Source organism: Octopus bimaculoides, chromosome 27, assembly GCF_046866305.1.
Source record: "Octopus bimaculoides isolate indiv1 chromosome 27, ASM4686630v1, whole genome shotgun sequence".
Classification (NCBI taxonomy): domain Eukaryota; kingdom Metazoa; phylum Mollusca; class Cephalopoda; order Octopoda; family Octopodidae; genus Octopus; species Octopus bimaculoides.
The window spans coordinates 11,729,879-11,744,878 of record NC_142954.1 but is presented as its reverse complement, the minus strand read 5'-3'; the positions used below and the strand labels follow the sequence as shown (position 1 = coordinate 11,744,878).

The 15,000-nt window shown below is 36.5% G+C and overlaps 1 protein-coding gene across 9 annotated transcripts in view; it reads right to left on the bottom strand.

Annotated features, from left to right (window-relative positions):
- The window catches only part of LOC106869832 (uncharacterized), a 186,939-nt gene that overhangs the window by 57,174 nt on the left and 114,765 nt on the right, over positions 1 to 15,000 (bottom strand). For 4 of the 9 annotated variants that reach the window (XM_089343348.1, XM_089343349.1, XM_089343351.1 and 1 more), the window contains 2 exons: positions 13,515 to 13,655; positions 6,031 to 6,127 (listed from right to left, as the gene is read on the bottom strand). In XM_089343348.1, the coding sequence (XP_089199474.1) occupies positions 6,031 to 6,127; positions 13,515 to 13,655 (238 nt within the window). Of the gene's footprint in view, positions 1 to 6,026; positions 6,128 to 13,514; positions 13,656 to 15,000 lie in introns of those variants that run through there. The other 5 variants (XM_089343350.1, XM_089343352.1, XM_089343353.1 and 2 more) reach the window with 2 other exon arrangements.

The window sequence follows — 15,000 nt, the reverse complement described above, 5'->3', positions numbered from 1 at the left end:
TATACATACACACATACGTCTCGGAATTTGTTTTTACATTAACATTATAGTAGCTTTTTGTATGTGTATGAGGGGGCCCAAAATGAAATTGTATACATGGATGGATATCAATTTATGTACAATACATATATATATATATATATATGTTTTATGTATTTATACATATATATATATATATATATATATATATATATATATATATATATATATATATATATGTTTTATGTATTTATACATATATATATATATATATATATATATATATGTTTTATGTATTTATACATATCTATATATATATATATCTATATATATATATATATATATATATATATATATGTAAATATATCCATAAAAAATTTATCTATGTATATGTATGTATCAATGTATACATTTCTCTCTCTCTCTCTCTCTCTATTTCTCTCTCTCTATATATATATATGCATGCACACATTTATAGATGTATGTATCAATGTATGTATATATAAATATACACACACACATACATACATACATACATACATACATACATACATACTCACTCATAAAAGTATATTATACTTATGTACCTGTGAGTTTACGTGACTGGACAAACTTATGCACATGTGTATGTATGTATAATTTATTTATATATATATATATATATACACACACACACATACAATAATTTGAGACCGACAGCAGTGTACAATGTTTCACCAAAGAGGAAAACTCTAATTGTCACTAAATGTGACTAGGATGTTGGAACACCTACATCGCTAGCTCTTATTTCTAGCAATGTTGGTGTTGTAACACCCTAGTCACATTTAGTGATAATTACATATATATGCATGTAAATATGTATATATATATGTGTGTGCGTGTATATGCACGCACACACATATCTATATACATACACACACATATATATACAGCAAATATATATATATAGCTGTACATGTGTGCTTTTTAGTGTATGTATGTATGTATATCTATGTATGTGTGTGTTTACGTGTATGTGAAGATACGACGATGTAATTTGTCTATTGTGTGTGTTTTATTATTTAGGCGGAGTTTCGCAATTGTTTGGTTTGTTTTAGGCACCGATTGCGAGGTTGCCGGGGTGGAGGAGAAAAACGGAGTGATGGAAGGGTGTGTTATATAGTCGGGTGTTTGGAATTAGGGGGAGGTTTTAGGGTTGCGATGAAGAACCGGGAGGGGAGGAGCGGCAAGAAAAAAAGGGGAAAGGAGGAAAAAGAAAAAAGGATGAAGAAAACAGAAAAATGAGAAGAAAAGGCAAAGGAGGAGAAAGGGGTGAATAAATAATAATAATAATAATAATAATAATAATAATGATAATAATAATAATGATAATAATAATAATGATAATAATAATAATAATAATAATGATGATAATAATAATAATAATAATAATAATAATGATGATAATAATAATGATAATAATAATAATAATGATAATAATAATGATAATAATAATAATAATAATGATAACAATAATAATAATAATGATAATAATAATAATAATGATAATAGTAATAGTAATACTGTACTTTCTTTTATTTGCCAAATGGACGAAGAATGAGTGGAGACAATGGTGGTAATAACAATAAGAATGATAAGGAGGAGGTGGAGAAGTGGAAGAAGAGAAAAAGAGGAGGAGGAAAAAGAGATATATAAAAAGAGGTAGATGGGAGAAGGGAGGAGGGAGCAGTTTAGGTTGGAGAAAGAAATAAAAACAGAGGGGTGGGGAGTCAGTTAAAGTTGGTTTAGTAAATTGATATAAAAGGGGAAAGAAAGGTGGGGTTAGAAGGTGGTGCCGGTGGTGGCGGCGGTGGGAGTTGATGTGTGGATAGTGATGTAATGTGGTCACGTGGGTTGTTCCTTTGCGACAATGGAAGGAGGGGCATCGTTGATAAAGATACTGAAAGAATGAGACGGAGGGAGGGAGAGAGAGAGAGAGAGAGAGAGAGAGAGAGGGGGGGAGGTGAAGTTTGTGAGTTGAACGTAGGTTGGACGTTGGAGGGAAGATGGACCGACAGTTGAGTTTGGCAGCAATGTGTGAGTGTGAGTATACATATACGTATATATGGAAAGAGACATACACTCAAAGAGCGATTCATATACATGCACACATACACAAACACATACTTGTGAATGTGTAAATGCTGATAGATAGATAGATAGATAGATAGATAGATAGATAGATAGATAGATAGGTACGTAGATAGATAGACAAAGAAATTTAATTACATACATTACTTATAACCACTTAACATCCAGTAACTTAAATTCTGTTGCCCAAAAGCAAATTTGCAGTCGGTTGATACGATACTAATATAATATAAAGACAGTATCATACTGTTGCCTTAATATTCCATGTGAAATCCTAATACTGATGAATGTGTTCTCGCGGGAAGTCACGTAGACTGTTGCGTGATTAGTGTTTGTTAGAATATATCTTTAATGGTTTCATGCAGTTGTCCAGCAATACGAATACAATGAGTATCAGAGAACTTCCGTAGTAGCTGAGGAAGCAACTTGTTTTTATGATACCTCAACTACTCTGACAAATCCGATGGGAATCACATTCGCCTAAAATTGCTCAACAGTAACGTAAAAGTATGATACGAAAATACACAAGGACCTTCTAGGTACACACGCGCATAGATACATATATACATACATATGTCACCCCTCTTGTAAAAGTTTAATATATATGTACCCTACTAAAAGTATTGAAGAATTTTTCAGTTTCATGTAAAATTGTTTTTACATATAACTTGACATAAAAGTAAAATATATATGTATATAAGAGAGGAAAGATGGACAAACAATTACAGATGAAAGGGATTCTTTTATATGAAATGTTACCAAGATTTTACAGGATGTAAGCTGAACATTACAGCTGTTTCGAGAATTCAGTGCATGATTGATATCATAATACATATTATGTTAACAGGTGTACACAATGAGGTAATAAATATACAAAGCATATAAGCAAAGCTATTAGCAATTCACATGTTCGTATGACACTAAAGGAGCATTCCGTCGGTTACGACGACGAGGGTCCCAGCTGATACGATCAACGGAACAGCCTGCTCATGAAATTAACGTGCAAGTGACTGAGCAATCCAGAGACACGTGTACCCTTAACGTAGTTCTCAGGGAGACTCAGCGTGACACATGGCGTGACAAGGCCGGTCCTTTGAAATACAGGCACTACTCATTTTTGCCAGCTGAGTGGACTGGAGCAACGTGAAATAAAGTGTCTTGCTCAAGGATACAACGCGTCGCCAGAATCGAACTCACGACCTTACGAATGACCTAACCACTAAGCCACGCGCCCTCGTATGACACTAGGTACTTGTCTTCAAGCGAAAACCACGAACATTTGATATATATATATATATATTATATATATATATATATATATATATATATATATATATATATATATATAGTCAGTTGAGGTGTATTCCGTTAAGAACGTATTAGAGTACAAAATAGAGCTATTTCACCCTTAGAATTACCAGCTAGCCGGCAGTATCATGGTATACTACCAATTCTAGGCCTATGCATTCTTCGTGTGTAAAAAATAAAAAGGAAAGAATAAATAGAGTCAAAAGGAAGAAGGGGTACGATTTGACAGCTGTTTAATGACCACTACACATGTTTCGATACAACATAGAACCACGCATATACAGAATTTAAACTTAAATTAAGTTGCATATCCTCAGGTGATATATAATCGCTGTCTCCGTAAGTAAATGTTTGATTTCGATGCTATCACATTGTCGATGTTATCACGTTATGTTTACACAATGCCGCTCGTGTCGGGCATGTGGAGGCCGTTTACAACAAGTGGGTTGAAACTGTCTGCGTATGCTAGATTCAAAGGAGCCAGGTGGATGTGATGGCACCGAAATCAAATATTTACTTACGGAGACAGCGATTATATATATCACCTAAGGAGATACAACTAGGTCCTATTATACAGGTAAACTGTTACTTAATTTAAATTTAAATCCTGTATGTATGTGGATCTATGTTGTATGGAAACATCTGTAGTGGTCATTAAACAGCTGTCGAATCGTACTCCCTCTTCCTTTTGACTCTATTTATTCCTTCCTTTATATATATATATATATATATATATATATATATATATATATATATATATATAGGGAGAATTCACAAAAAAAAAACAACAGACGAAGACAGGTGGTGTAGAAAACAAATAGATGTATTAGTATAACGCTCGGGAATTGAAAAAAAGTCTTTAACGTTTCGAACCTACGCTCTTCCACAGAAAGGAACACAGAAAGAAACAAGGAGAGAAACAAGGAAAGAAAAAAAAATGTTTGTAGTGGTCAGCGATCTATCATATATATATACGTACATAGGTATGTATGTCTGCATATACGCATGTGTATATGTACCTATATATATATTTATAATCACATACACTTATGTATATTTACACACACACATGCACACAAATATATTTCAAATTTACAGAAAACAAAAAACGAAGACAGGTGATGGAATAACAAGCAGGCGTATTAGTTGACGCGCGGGAAGAACGGAAATGTCTTTGATACTTCGAGCCTGTGCTCTTTGAGAGAAAGGATTGAGAGGAAAATAATGGAGAACGGAAAAAAACGGAGTAGTGGGAAAATGTGTAGGGAATAACGGCACATACACACACATGTGGCTTCCCAAGTGAACGTAGATATTACAGGGGAGATAATCGTTTATTCATAATATGAGGCTGGATTAGAAATTTGAGTTTGAAATTAAGGAATACAAGGAAGAAGTACATAGAAAGTACATATTTAAATCTTTTTGCTATCACAAAGTTCTTAAACTCTCTAGCCAATAGTAATCTTGTATAGCACAATTTCACTCTTTTCAGCAATTTTCGGCATGACATAACCCATGGTGTATTAATTAAACACACACACACACATATATATATATATATAACTTTGAGAATACCTTAATCAGCAGCTTTGTACTTTTGGCTAATTAATTGATCAAATGAAGGATAAATCAAATATGTAAACCACCTAGTACAGCTGTGCAGCGGTTGCTTTGTGCTGATCTATTCGAAACACATGTAAGCTAAATAAATTATTGATAATGCATCTTCATCCTTTTCGGGGGGGGGGGGGTTCTTTCAAATATAGCTTGTGATTAATACACTGAAAGTAATTGGTGATCTACTTCGGATTTAGAAATTGTACCAATCACAAGAAAAGAATGACAGATACGGATTTCCTTAATATTAACTGGACAATATAGTTAGCCAGTTTCTATTTCCACAGAGTGCTTGAAGAGGTGGACACCTGAAATCTTTATCGAGGACTGGGTCCAAAGAGTAAAGAGAGTCTATAAGAGAAATCCCTGGGTGTCTTCCTGACACTCAGCAAGAAATGGGAAAAAATTGAAATAATAATAATAATAATAATAATAATAATAATAATAATAATAATAATAATAATAATAATAATAATAATAATAACAACTGGTACTTATTTTATTGACTCTGAATGGATGAAAAACAAAGACAACCTTGGCAGAATTTCAACTCAGAATGCAAAGTTCGATGAAGTACCATTAAGCGTTTCGCCTGGCGTGCTAACGATTCTTATTTCTTTATTGCCCACAAGGGGCTAAACATAGAGGGCACAAACAAGGACAGACAAAGGGATTATGTTGAATGCACTGACCCCAGTGCGTAATTGGTACTTAATTTATCGACCCCGAAAAGATGAAAGGCAAAGTCGACCTCGGCGGAATTTGAACTCAGAACATAACGGCAGACGAAATGCCGCTAAGCATTTCGCCAGGCGCGCTAACGATTCTGTCAGCTCGCCACATTAGTAGTAGTAGTAGTAGTAGTAGTAGTAGTAGTAGTAGTAGTAATTTCTTTTATTTGCCACAAGGGCAAAGGATGGGGGCAGTACACAGACAGACATAAAGTAATAATAAGAAGAAGAATGCCGAAGAAGAGTGATTACGGAGACTTACCCATTAGATATGCCGACAAAAGCGTAATTGGCGTCAACTTGATCATAATGTTTTTGTGGGTCCGTGGCTTGTCCTGGCTTCTCTTCAGATACAGTGGCTGCAGAAGAAAAATACATTCTAAGTATATATACGACTATATATATATTGTACAGGGCGAGTCAAAAGTCATACACAAATTAAGTTCAATATGCTCCCGAATTGTCAGACACATTTCGATTTTTCTAAAAAAAAATTTTTAATGAATAAAATAAATGAAATAATGATAAATGGACAAGAACTTGTACATGATGCACAAAATTAATAATGATAATAATAATAATAATAATAATAGTTATCCTTTCTACCAGAAGCACAAGGCCTGAAATTGGGGGAAGGGGATGGTCAATTACATCGACCTCTGTACTCGACTGGTACTATTTTCATCGACCCCGAAAGGATGAAAGGCGACCTTGGCGGAATTTGAACTCGGACTGTAAGGACGGACGAAATACCGCTAAGCATTTTGCCAGGCGCGCTAACGATTCTGCCAGTTCACCGCATTAATAATAATAATAATAATAATAATAATAATAATAATAATAATAATAATACCTCGGAAAAGGAAATGGACGAAAAGGAAATGGACGAAAAGGGAAAGGCAAAAATCCTCTGGGACTTTAATTTCCAGACAGACAAAGTGTTAGAGCACCGAAGGCTGGATATAGTAACCTTTAGGAGGGATAAACAAGAGAGCCTAATAATCGACGTAACAGTGCTAGGAGATCAGTATATCATCGGGAAAGAAAGAGAAAAAGTTGATAAATATGGAGACCTGAGAATTGAGATTGCTAAGATGTGGCAGCTATGAGGGTCGAACATAAACGTTATCCCTATTGTCATCGGAGCATTGGGTTCAATACCACCCAATCTGAAAAAAACATCTGTAAAACCTTAGAGATGCCCTACAATCTAGGTGTATTGCAAAAGTCGGCATTACTTGGAACTGCACGCATATTGTGTAAAGTACTGTCTGTCTGAGGTCCCTGTTGTGACTTGACAAACAGTACAAACCCCCGGTAGATACAATATCTTCAACCAACAACCTCACGATATTGTATACTGTGCGACGTCTATAATAATAATAATAATAATAATAATAATAATAATAATAACAGCAACAACAACAACAACAGCAACAACTAGCGGGACTCGTGAATATTGCACGGAATTAACGGTAAACCTATTGGCTTATTTCTGAAAACTTAATCCAAAAAACCTGAAAGTGTAGCCTGTGTTGCGTCTGTATGGAAAGATGGTCGCTCATCTGCTGCTCATTGAAAAGTGAAAGAAATTGGAATAGGATGATTACTTAATGCACTTTATATATACGCTTTATATACTTTATGCACAACTTTATAGACTTAATTAATACACAGCACTCATAAAATAAATACTCACTCTTATTTTTCCGTTTTCCCCATAAGCAAAAGCAAAATATCACGTACATATGATAAATCCTGCATATATCAGCCACGTAAATAGGCGTGAATATTTCACGGAATTGCACTTGTGCGAATGCGTTAAGTGATTGGTGCTATAAAAAAATATGGTTCAATTTTTTTAAAATACACTTTTCACTATCCAGTTACCAAATGGATGAAACTGAGCAAGCGGCCTTGCATGTATTCAAAGATGTATGCAAAGGACTTCTGGGAAAGCACCAAGTGGCATAGCGAGAGAGTACAGTGGAGAGCCTAATCAAGTGCTACCAAGATCTCGGACGCAATATATCACTGAAGATACACTTTCTTCATTCTCATCTGTCCTTCTTCCCAGAGAATGCAAGAGATGTGAGTGATGAAAATAGAGAGAGGTTCCATCAAGATATGGCGTCAATGGAAAACAGGTACAATGGAAAATGGAGCCCAGATATGCTGGCTGACTTCTGCTGAAACCTGAAACGTGACACACCTGAGACGTCTTATAAGCGAAGAAGTAAATACTAAAATGTAGGTTAATACATTATATAATGCTAACAAACACGGCAATTCATTATACAATTATTATCTAATTACTATGGACATATTTAATCTGACTTTGGCTGGAAAATAAATTCATGATACCATGGAAATTGGTATAAATTTCAGTCAAGCTAAAGTGTTTGAACTGAGCAAAAAAATATATATATATAGTGCAATGGTGTAGAACAACATGTAGTAAACGAATATGGAAAAAAAATGCGCACTGGCGAACAGGGAGCAGGAGAAAGAACTCAGAAAATTCACATCGGAAATATTCCGAGTCCTCTCACCAATTCCCCGTCAGTCGGCGATTTTTTTTTCTTCATATTCGTTTACTACACATTATTTTACACCTAGTACACTACTTTTCTTTTCAATTTTTGTGACGGTGGGTGGGTGGTGTGCGGACTCGAATAATTCACACGATCCAGTAACCCCATTTCGATACCCGGTCACAAAAATGAAAAAAAAAAAGATAGTGTCATAGGTGTAAAACAACATGTAGTAAACTAATATGAAAAAATGCGTGCAGGCCAAAGGGGGGGGGGGGCTGGAGAGAAGACTCGGAAAATTCCCACGATCAATCCGAAAATTCATCGTTAACACCCGGTTGCAAAAATGTGTGTAAAATAATGTGTAGTAAGCGAATATGAAGAAAAAAAATTCGCCGACGGACGGAGAAGTGGTGAGAGGACTCGGAACATTCCCGATGTGAATTTTCCGAGTCCTCTCTCCTGCCCCCGTTCGCCAGCACGCATTTCCTTTTCATATTCGTTTACTACATGTTGTTCTACACCTATGGCACTATTTTTTTTTTTTTTTGCTCGGGTCAAACACTTTAGTTTGACGTAAATTGCATAGTCATTAAGTCGGTAATTTACAAGGAAATGTGATGTGATGGGAAATTTTTGTTATAAAATTCGAATTTAGCACATTCAGCTTCATAATAAAATGTACATGAGAACTATGGTTTTTTTCTTGACCCTGAAATTTATTGTACAGTGTAATTAAATAGCAATGAAGACTAATTTAAGAGGAGATAATCTAAAGAATCAAGAATTCTCCAAAGCTACTAAGGGAAGATACAAGGTATAACGGGAAAGGACCGACTTGTTACCTGATGATTACAGGATAGTCAAGAGCACTTGTTTCTGCCTCAACAGATGTCATCAACACCACGATTGTCAGACCTTAGTGTTTCAGCTTTTCTGCGTTACTCATTATGTAATGTGACTTGAAAGTTGCTTTCTTCATCTATCCTTCGATGCTCCAAAATAGTGATTGGAGTTCCATGGTTGCAGGATAAAAGAGTTTAATGAAGAACTAAACACTGACCCATAGATTCACTGGCAAAGTGTCATGCATGCTAACACCAACACACACATATACGTACATATGTGTGTGTGTGTGTGTATGTATATATATATGTGTGTGTGTATACATGTTTGTATGTGTATGTATCTACATCAGATGATATACACATGTGTGTGTGTGTGTGTGTGTGCGTATACGTGTGTGCATATGACTGTTTCTTTTACTGACTCCTTGTCTAGACATCAGGCAATGGTAGTAAGCAAGTATTACTGTTATGCAGGAGGTGATCTTCGTTTCCAATTTGCCATGTAAACATGCATGAGCATGATGAAAAATTATTTGGAAATTGGGTAGAGTTGGCAACAGGAAGGGCATCCACCCATACAAAATATGTCTGATCCATGCGCGCATGGAAAATTGGATGCTTCACACACACACACACACACACATATATGTCTTCCACATAATGTGCGTGTGTGTGTGTGTGTGTGTGTGTATATACCTATGTAAATATCAAGCCATCCGTCATCAAGAGCATGAACAAGGGCAGGACAAAAATGTGAAATGAATAACAATCAGTTGATCTTAATAGAAGGGCATAGAGAATGTTATATTTGGGAGTGTGTGTGTGTGTGTGTAATATATATAGAGAGAAAGGCAGAGATAGATGAATGAATAAAGGTACATATACATAAAGGTACATATATATATTGTATAAATTTATATACATAGATACATAATAAATATTAATGCAGTATATGGGGATCGGACAATAAGCGTAAGCCAGTGTCAATGCTGGTTCCAGAAGTTCCAAGCTGGATACTACAACCTAGAAGACGTGGCCATCCTGGGAGATCTGTAAAGCTCAACGAGGGCATCCTGCAAACCCTGGTGGAATAAAATCCCATTGTAACTGTTGAGGAACTAGCAGAGAAGCTTGGATTTGGTCATTCGACCAGTCATCGACACCTGTGTGCCATCAGAAAAGTCAGCAAATTGGGTCAATGGGTTCCTCACAAACTTTCCGAGTCTAATTGCGTGCAGAGAGTGAATATGTGCTCTTCTTCGCTGTCATATCTCACAAATGAACCTTTTTTGGACCAAATAGTAACTGGTGATGAGAAATGGGTCTCTATAAAAACGTCAAGCAGTGGGTAGGTAAAGGAGAAACACCAGCATCCCAGGCTAAAGAAGGTCTTCGTCTACATAAGGTGTTCTTATCTATTTGGTGGGATATGAAAGGTTTAGTCAACTTTGAACTTTTAAACCCAAACCAAAAGGATAAGAAAGATGATCTACTGTGAGTAGCTTGAGCAGCATAAGTCGGTGCTAAAAGAAAACAACCATCTTTGGTTTCAAGATGAAAGGTGTTCTTCCACCAGGGTCGGCCATATACAGCGAGATTGACATTCCAAGAGCTGGAGCAGTTTGAATGGGAAACAATGTCCCACCCATCATATTTGCTGGACATTACCTCATCTGATTATCATTTATTCCACAGTCTTCAAAATTATTTGGACAGAAAAATATGAATTCTGTAGACGAGATCAGAAAAGTACTGGAGGAGTATTTTTTATCACGGACAAGTAAATTTTGGAAGAGGGGCCTTGGAAGTCCACCAGATAGTTGGCAGAGCATTGTAGAAAATGAAGGAGAGTATATTTTAGATTGAAAAAAAAACTTTATCTTAATTTCGAAAAATAAAAGAAGTATAAAAAAAACCCGCATTATTTATGGAATGACCCAATATATATATATATATATAATATTAGGGATAAAATCCAAAATTACAGGTAAAAACTCAATTAAAATCAATTTATTAAAAATTTAAATTAAATTAAGTTTCACAGTATAAAATATATATAAATACACACACACAGAGACTCACACACACACACACACACACACACACACACATTAGTACATGCATGCATACATACATACACAAACATGCATAAATATGCACACATATATATGTATATATGTATGTATGTATATGCATGTATATATATATGTATGTATGTATGTATATGTATGTATATATATATATATGTATGTATATGTATGTATGCTCTTCCTCCCCCCTCTCCCTCTCTATTTACTTCTCATCTTCCAATCCTATTGATGCTCCTCATCCCTCTGCCTGTCTCTGCCTTTCTCTCTCTACACTCTTCTCTCTCTCTCTCTCTCCCTCTCATCTCTCTTCATCTCCTTTTCCTCTTCGCACAAAAACAAACACAAACACACCCATACATATGCACAAAAACACCTCCATACACACACAAAAAAACACATACATATACACAAGCACAAATACACATGCACAAACACACACACACACACACACACACACACACACACACACACACATATATATAAACACAGACATACAGTTACAGAAACAGACTGCCACACACACACACACACACACACATACATATATACATATATATACACACAGATATACACTCACAGAAACACAGACTGCCACACACACACACATACATACACACACACATAAAAACACATATACAGAAACACACATAGACATACAAACACTCACAGAAGCACAGACTTACACACAAACACACACAAACACATATACACATACACATGCGTGCAGACACAAACACACACACACAAACACACACACATATATATACACACGGACATATAAACACTCACAGAAACACAGACTGCCACACACACACACACACACATACACACACACATAAACACACACATAAACACACACACACACACACATAAACACACAGACATACAAACACTCACAGAAACACAGACTCACACACAAACACAAACTCACACACAAACACACACACAAACATATATACACATACACATGCGTACAAACATACACACAAACACACACACCACTTTTTGCATTGTTGCTAACGAATCTCCCTTTGCATCGTCACATTCATTAGCAGCTGTTCGCAACAGTCACTTCTCCCAAGCCACTTCTTTCGCCAAAACACCCTTAAGCACTCCGAACACTGCTTATATTTGGCCGACAGCCACGCCACCGCCACATGACAAAGGCAGACACCCCCCTTCTCCCTTCACTCCGCTACTCCACCACCCAGAGACTCCATAGTGCCAACCACTCCCTTCTACCCACATAGCACCACTAACTATCCTAAAAAGGAGAACCACATGCCCCAACATGCCCACCACACCCTAATTCCAGTCAAGCCAAGCCAGTCGCATAACTACATACCGCCTCCTCCTCCATGCACCTCGTCCTTCACATCGCAGATAAAATTCTTTGGTTAACCGTTTCAAAAACCACAACAGCCTACAGCTCTCGAAATATTTCAAGAACAAACAACAAACAAACAACAGCAACAACAAACAACAACAACAACAACAACAGCAAAAATGCACGCATGACCACTGCTACCACCACAGTCACAACCAACCTGCACCACCACCACTGCCAGTACCACCACTAGTACTGTCACCACAACGCAAAATACTGACACAACTACTGTGGCTGCTGTCTACCACCACACCACTACCACCACTACTACTAGTATTACTAATATTACTACTTGTACAGCTACTTCTACTACTACTACTACTACTACTACTACTGCTGCTGCTGCTGCTGCTGCTGCTACTACTACTGCTGTTGCTGCTACTAATACTACAACTACTGTTACTACTGCTACTACTAGTATTACTACTACCACTACTACTACTGCTGTCACCACTGCAGCCACTACAACTACAACCACCATCACCACTACCACCATCACCACTACCACCATCATTTTGACCACTGCCAGTAAGTGTGTGAATTTAAGAGGGGAATATGTTGAATAAAATCATAATTAACTGAACCTCATGTACTGTCTTTTACTCAAAGCCAAGAACTTTTCAACACACCCTTGTGTGTGTGTGTGTGTGTGTGTGTGTGTGTGTGTGTGTGTGTGTGTGTATGTGTGGTGTGGCTTAAAACTGGCCCTGGTATCAAATCACTGAAAAAGTACTAAATAACCCAGCAAGTCTTCAGTGCTATGACTGTGTCAATGCCATTTTAAATATATAAGCAAAAAAAAAAAAATCATGAATGACCGATGGACTGAATGACCAAATGACCAGAGCAACTACAATTAAAAAATTAGAAACAGAACAATGGTCTACCTGTTTCGTCGTTATCATCCGTCATCAGGACAGCCTTTTTATTAACAGGTTCTCCTACCCGTTGAAGCAGTGTAAACTTAGGGTGCCTGTCACCTTTGTCAAGATTCAGCAAACTCTTGGATTTTAGCTGACCTGTCTTTCCTGTAAATATAGTCAGGAAATAGCATTACACAAATATATGGGTGTATATACCCTCAATCTCTCTCTCTCTCTCTCTCTTCACACACACACATTACATACACACATATATATAAGTGTATATATGATTATGTATTGTATGTATTAATGTGTGTATTAATTTTATGTGATATACATCTGCATAAGTCTGTTCTCTTGATCATCACCACTGAGAGAAACACCACAGCACTTTCAGAGTATATTTGGAAGTTGAAAGATAACGGAAACACAAGTTGATTTTGAAACAAAATTTTTAATCACTGCACTATGCCTGCATCCCATTTTAGATACACACACACACACACACAAACACTTGTGTGCTGAGGATGCTGCTGTAATCCAGCTCCATTTGCAAGAGTCAAAATCTAATCAGGTGGTGAAGCTGCTCTGTAAATGCTTAAGCCCCTGCCACCAGACCTGTTTCAGGCCATCTACAGAGACAGGTAACAAACTCTTGTGCAACAGTACTAGCTTTGTTGCATCAGATGTGACTCAGTCAAATGCTTCTACCATCCTCGATGCAAGTCTAGCTGTACCACCCATTATTTTCCTTAAGGCAGACATACTGGCTTGCTTTCTAAGTAGCTTCTGACATACATACATGTATACATACATGCATGAACACATGCATACATACATACATACATTCAGTCAAACATGCATTTAAACATACATACATATGTATCTCCATGTATATAATTGTACAAATATACATTAATTTTTAAATGACAGACTTAGTGTTAAGGTTAGGGTGAGAGTTTCATTTATGAAATTCTGTGAGTTTCGCACGTCATTCTGAAAGTTTCATGCATGTCACTTATCAAACTTGTGAATCATTCAGGCCTTGAGTCACTTTTGTAGCTTTTTGCTGAAGATGTGTATGTGTGTGTATACATGTATGTGTGTGTATGTATGTGTGTGTATGTATGTGTGTGTATGTATGTGTGGCTAATGGAATAAGTACCAGGCTTTACAAAGAACAAAAAAGTACAGAGGTTGATCATTTCAATTAGAATTCAAGTTGGTGCCCCAGCATGGCCAAGTAAAAGTTAAAAACTAAAACATACACACACACACACACGTACACATGCGCGCGTGCGCGCACACACACACACACACACACACACACATATAATTGAAAAATGCCCAAACACAAACCTGGAAGTACATAAATACTATTACTGGATAGCACAAGATGAAATCTGATGTTTGGACAAGATTTATACTATATCCTGTGTTCTGAACAGAATATACCATAACTATATATATACATACTGACGCACACACCCATATACACAGACATATAAAA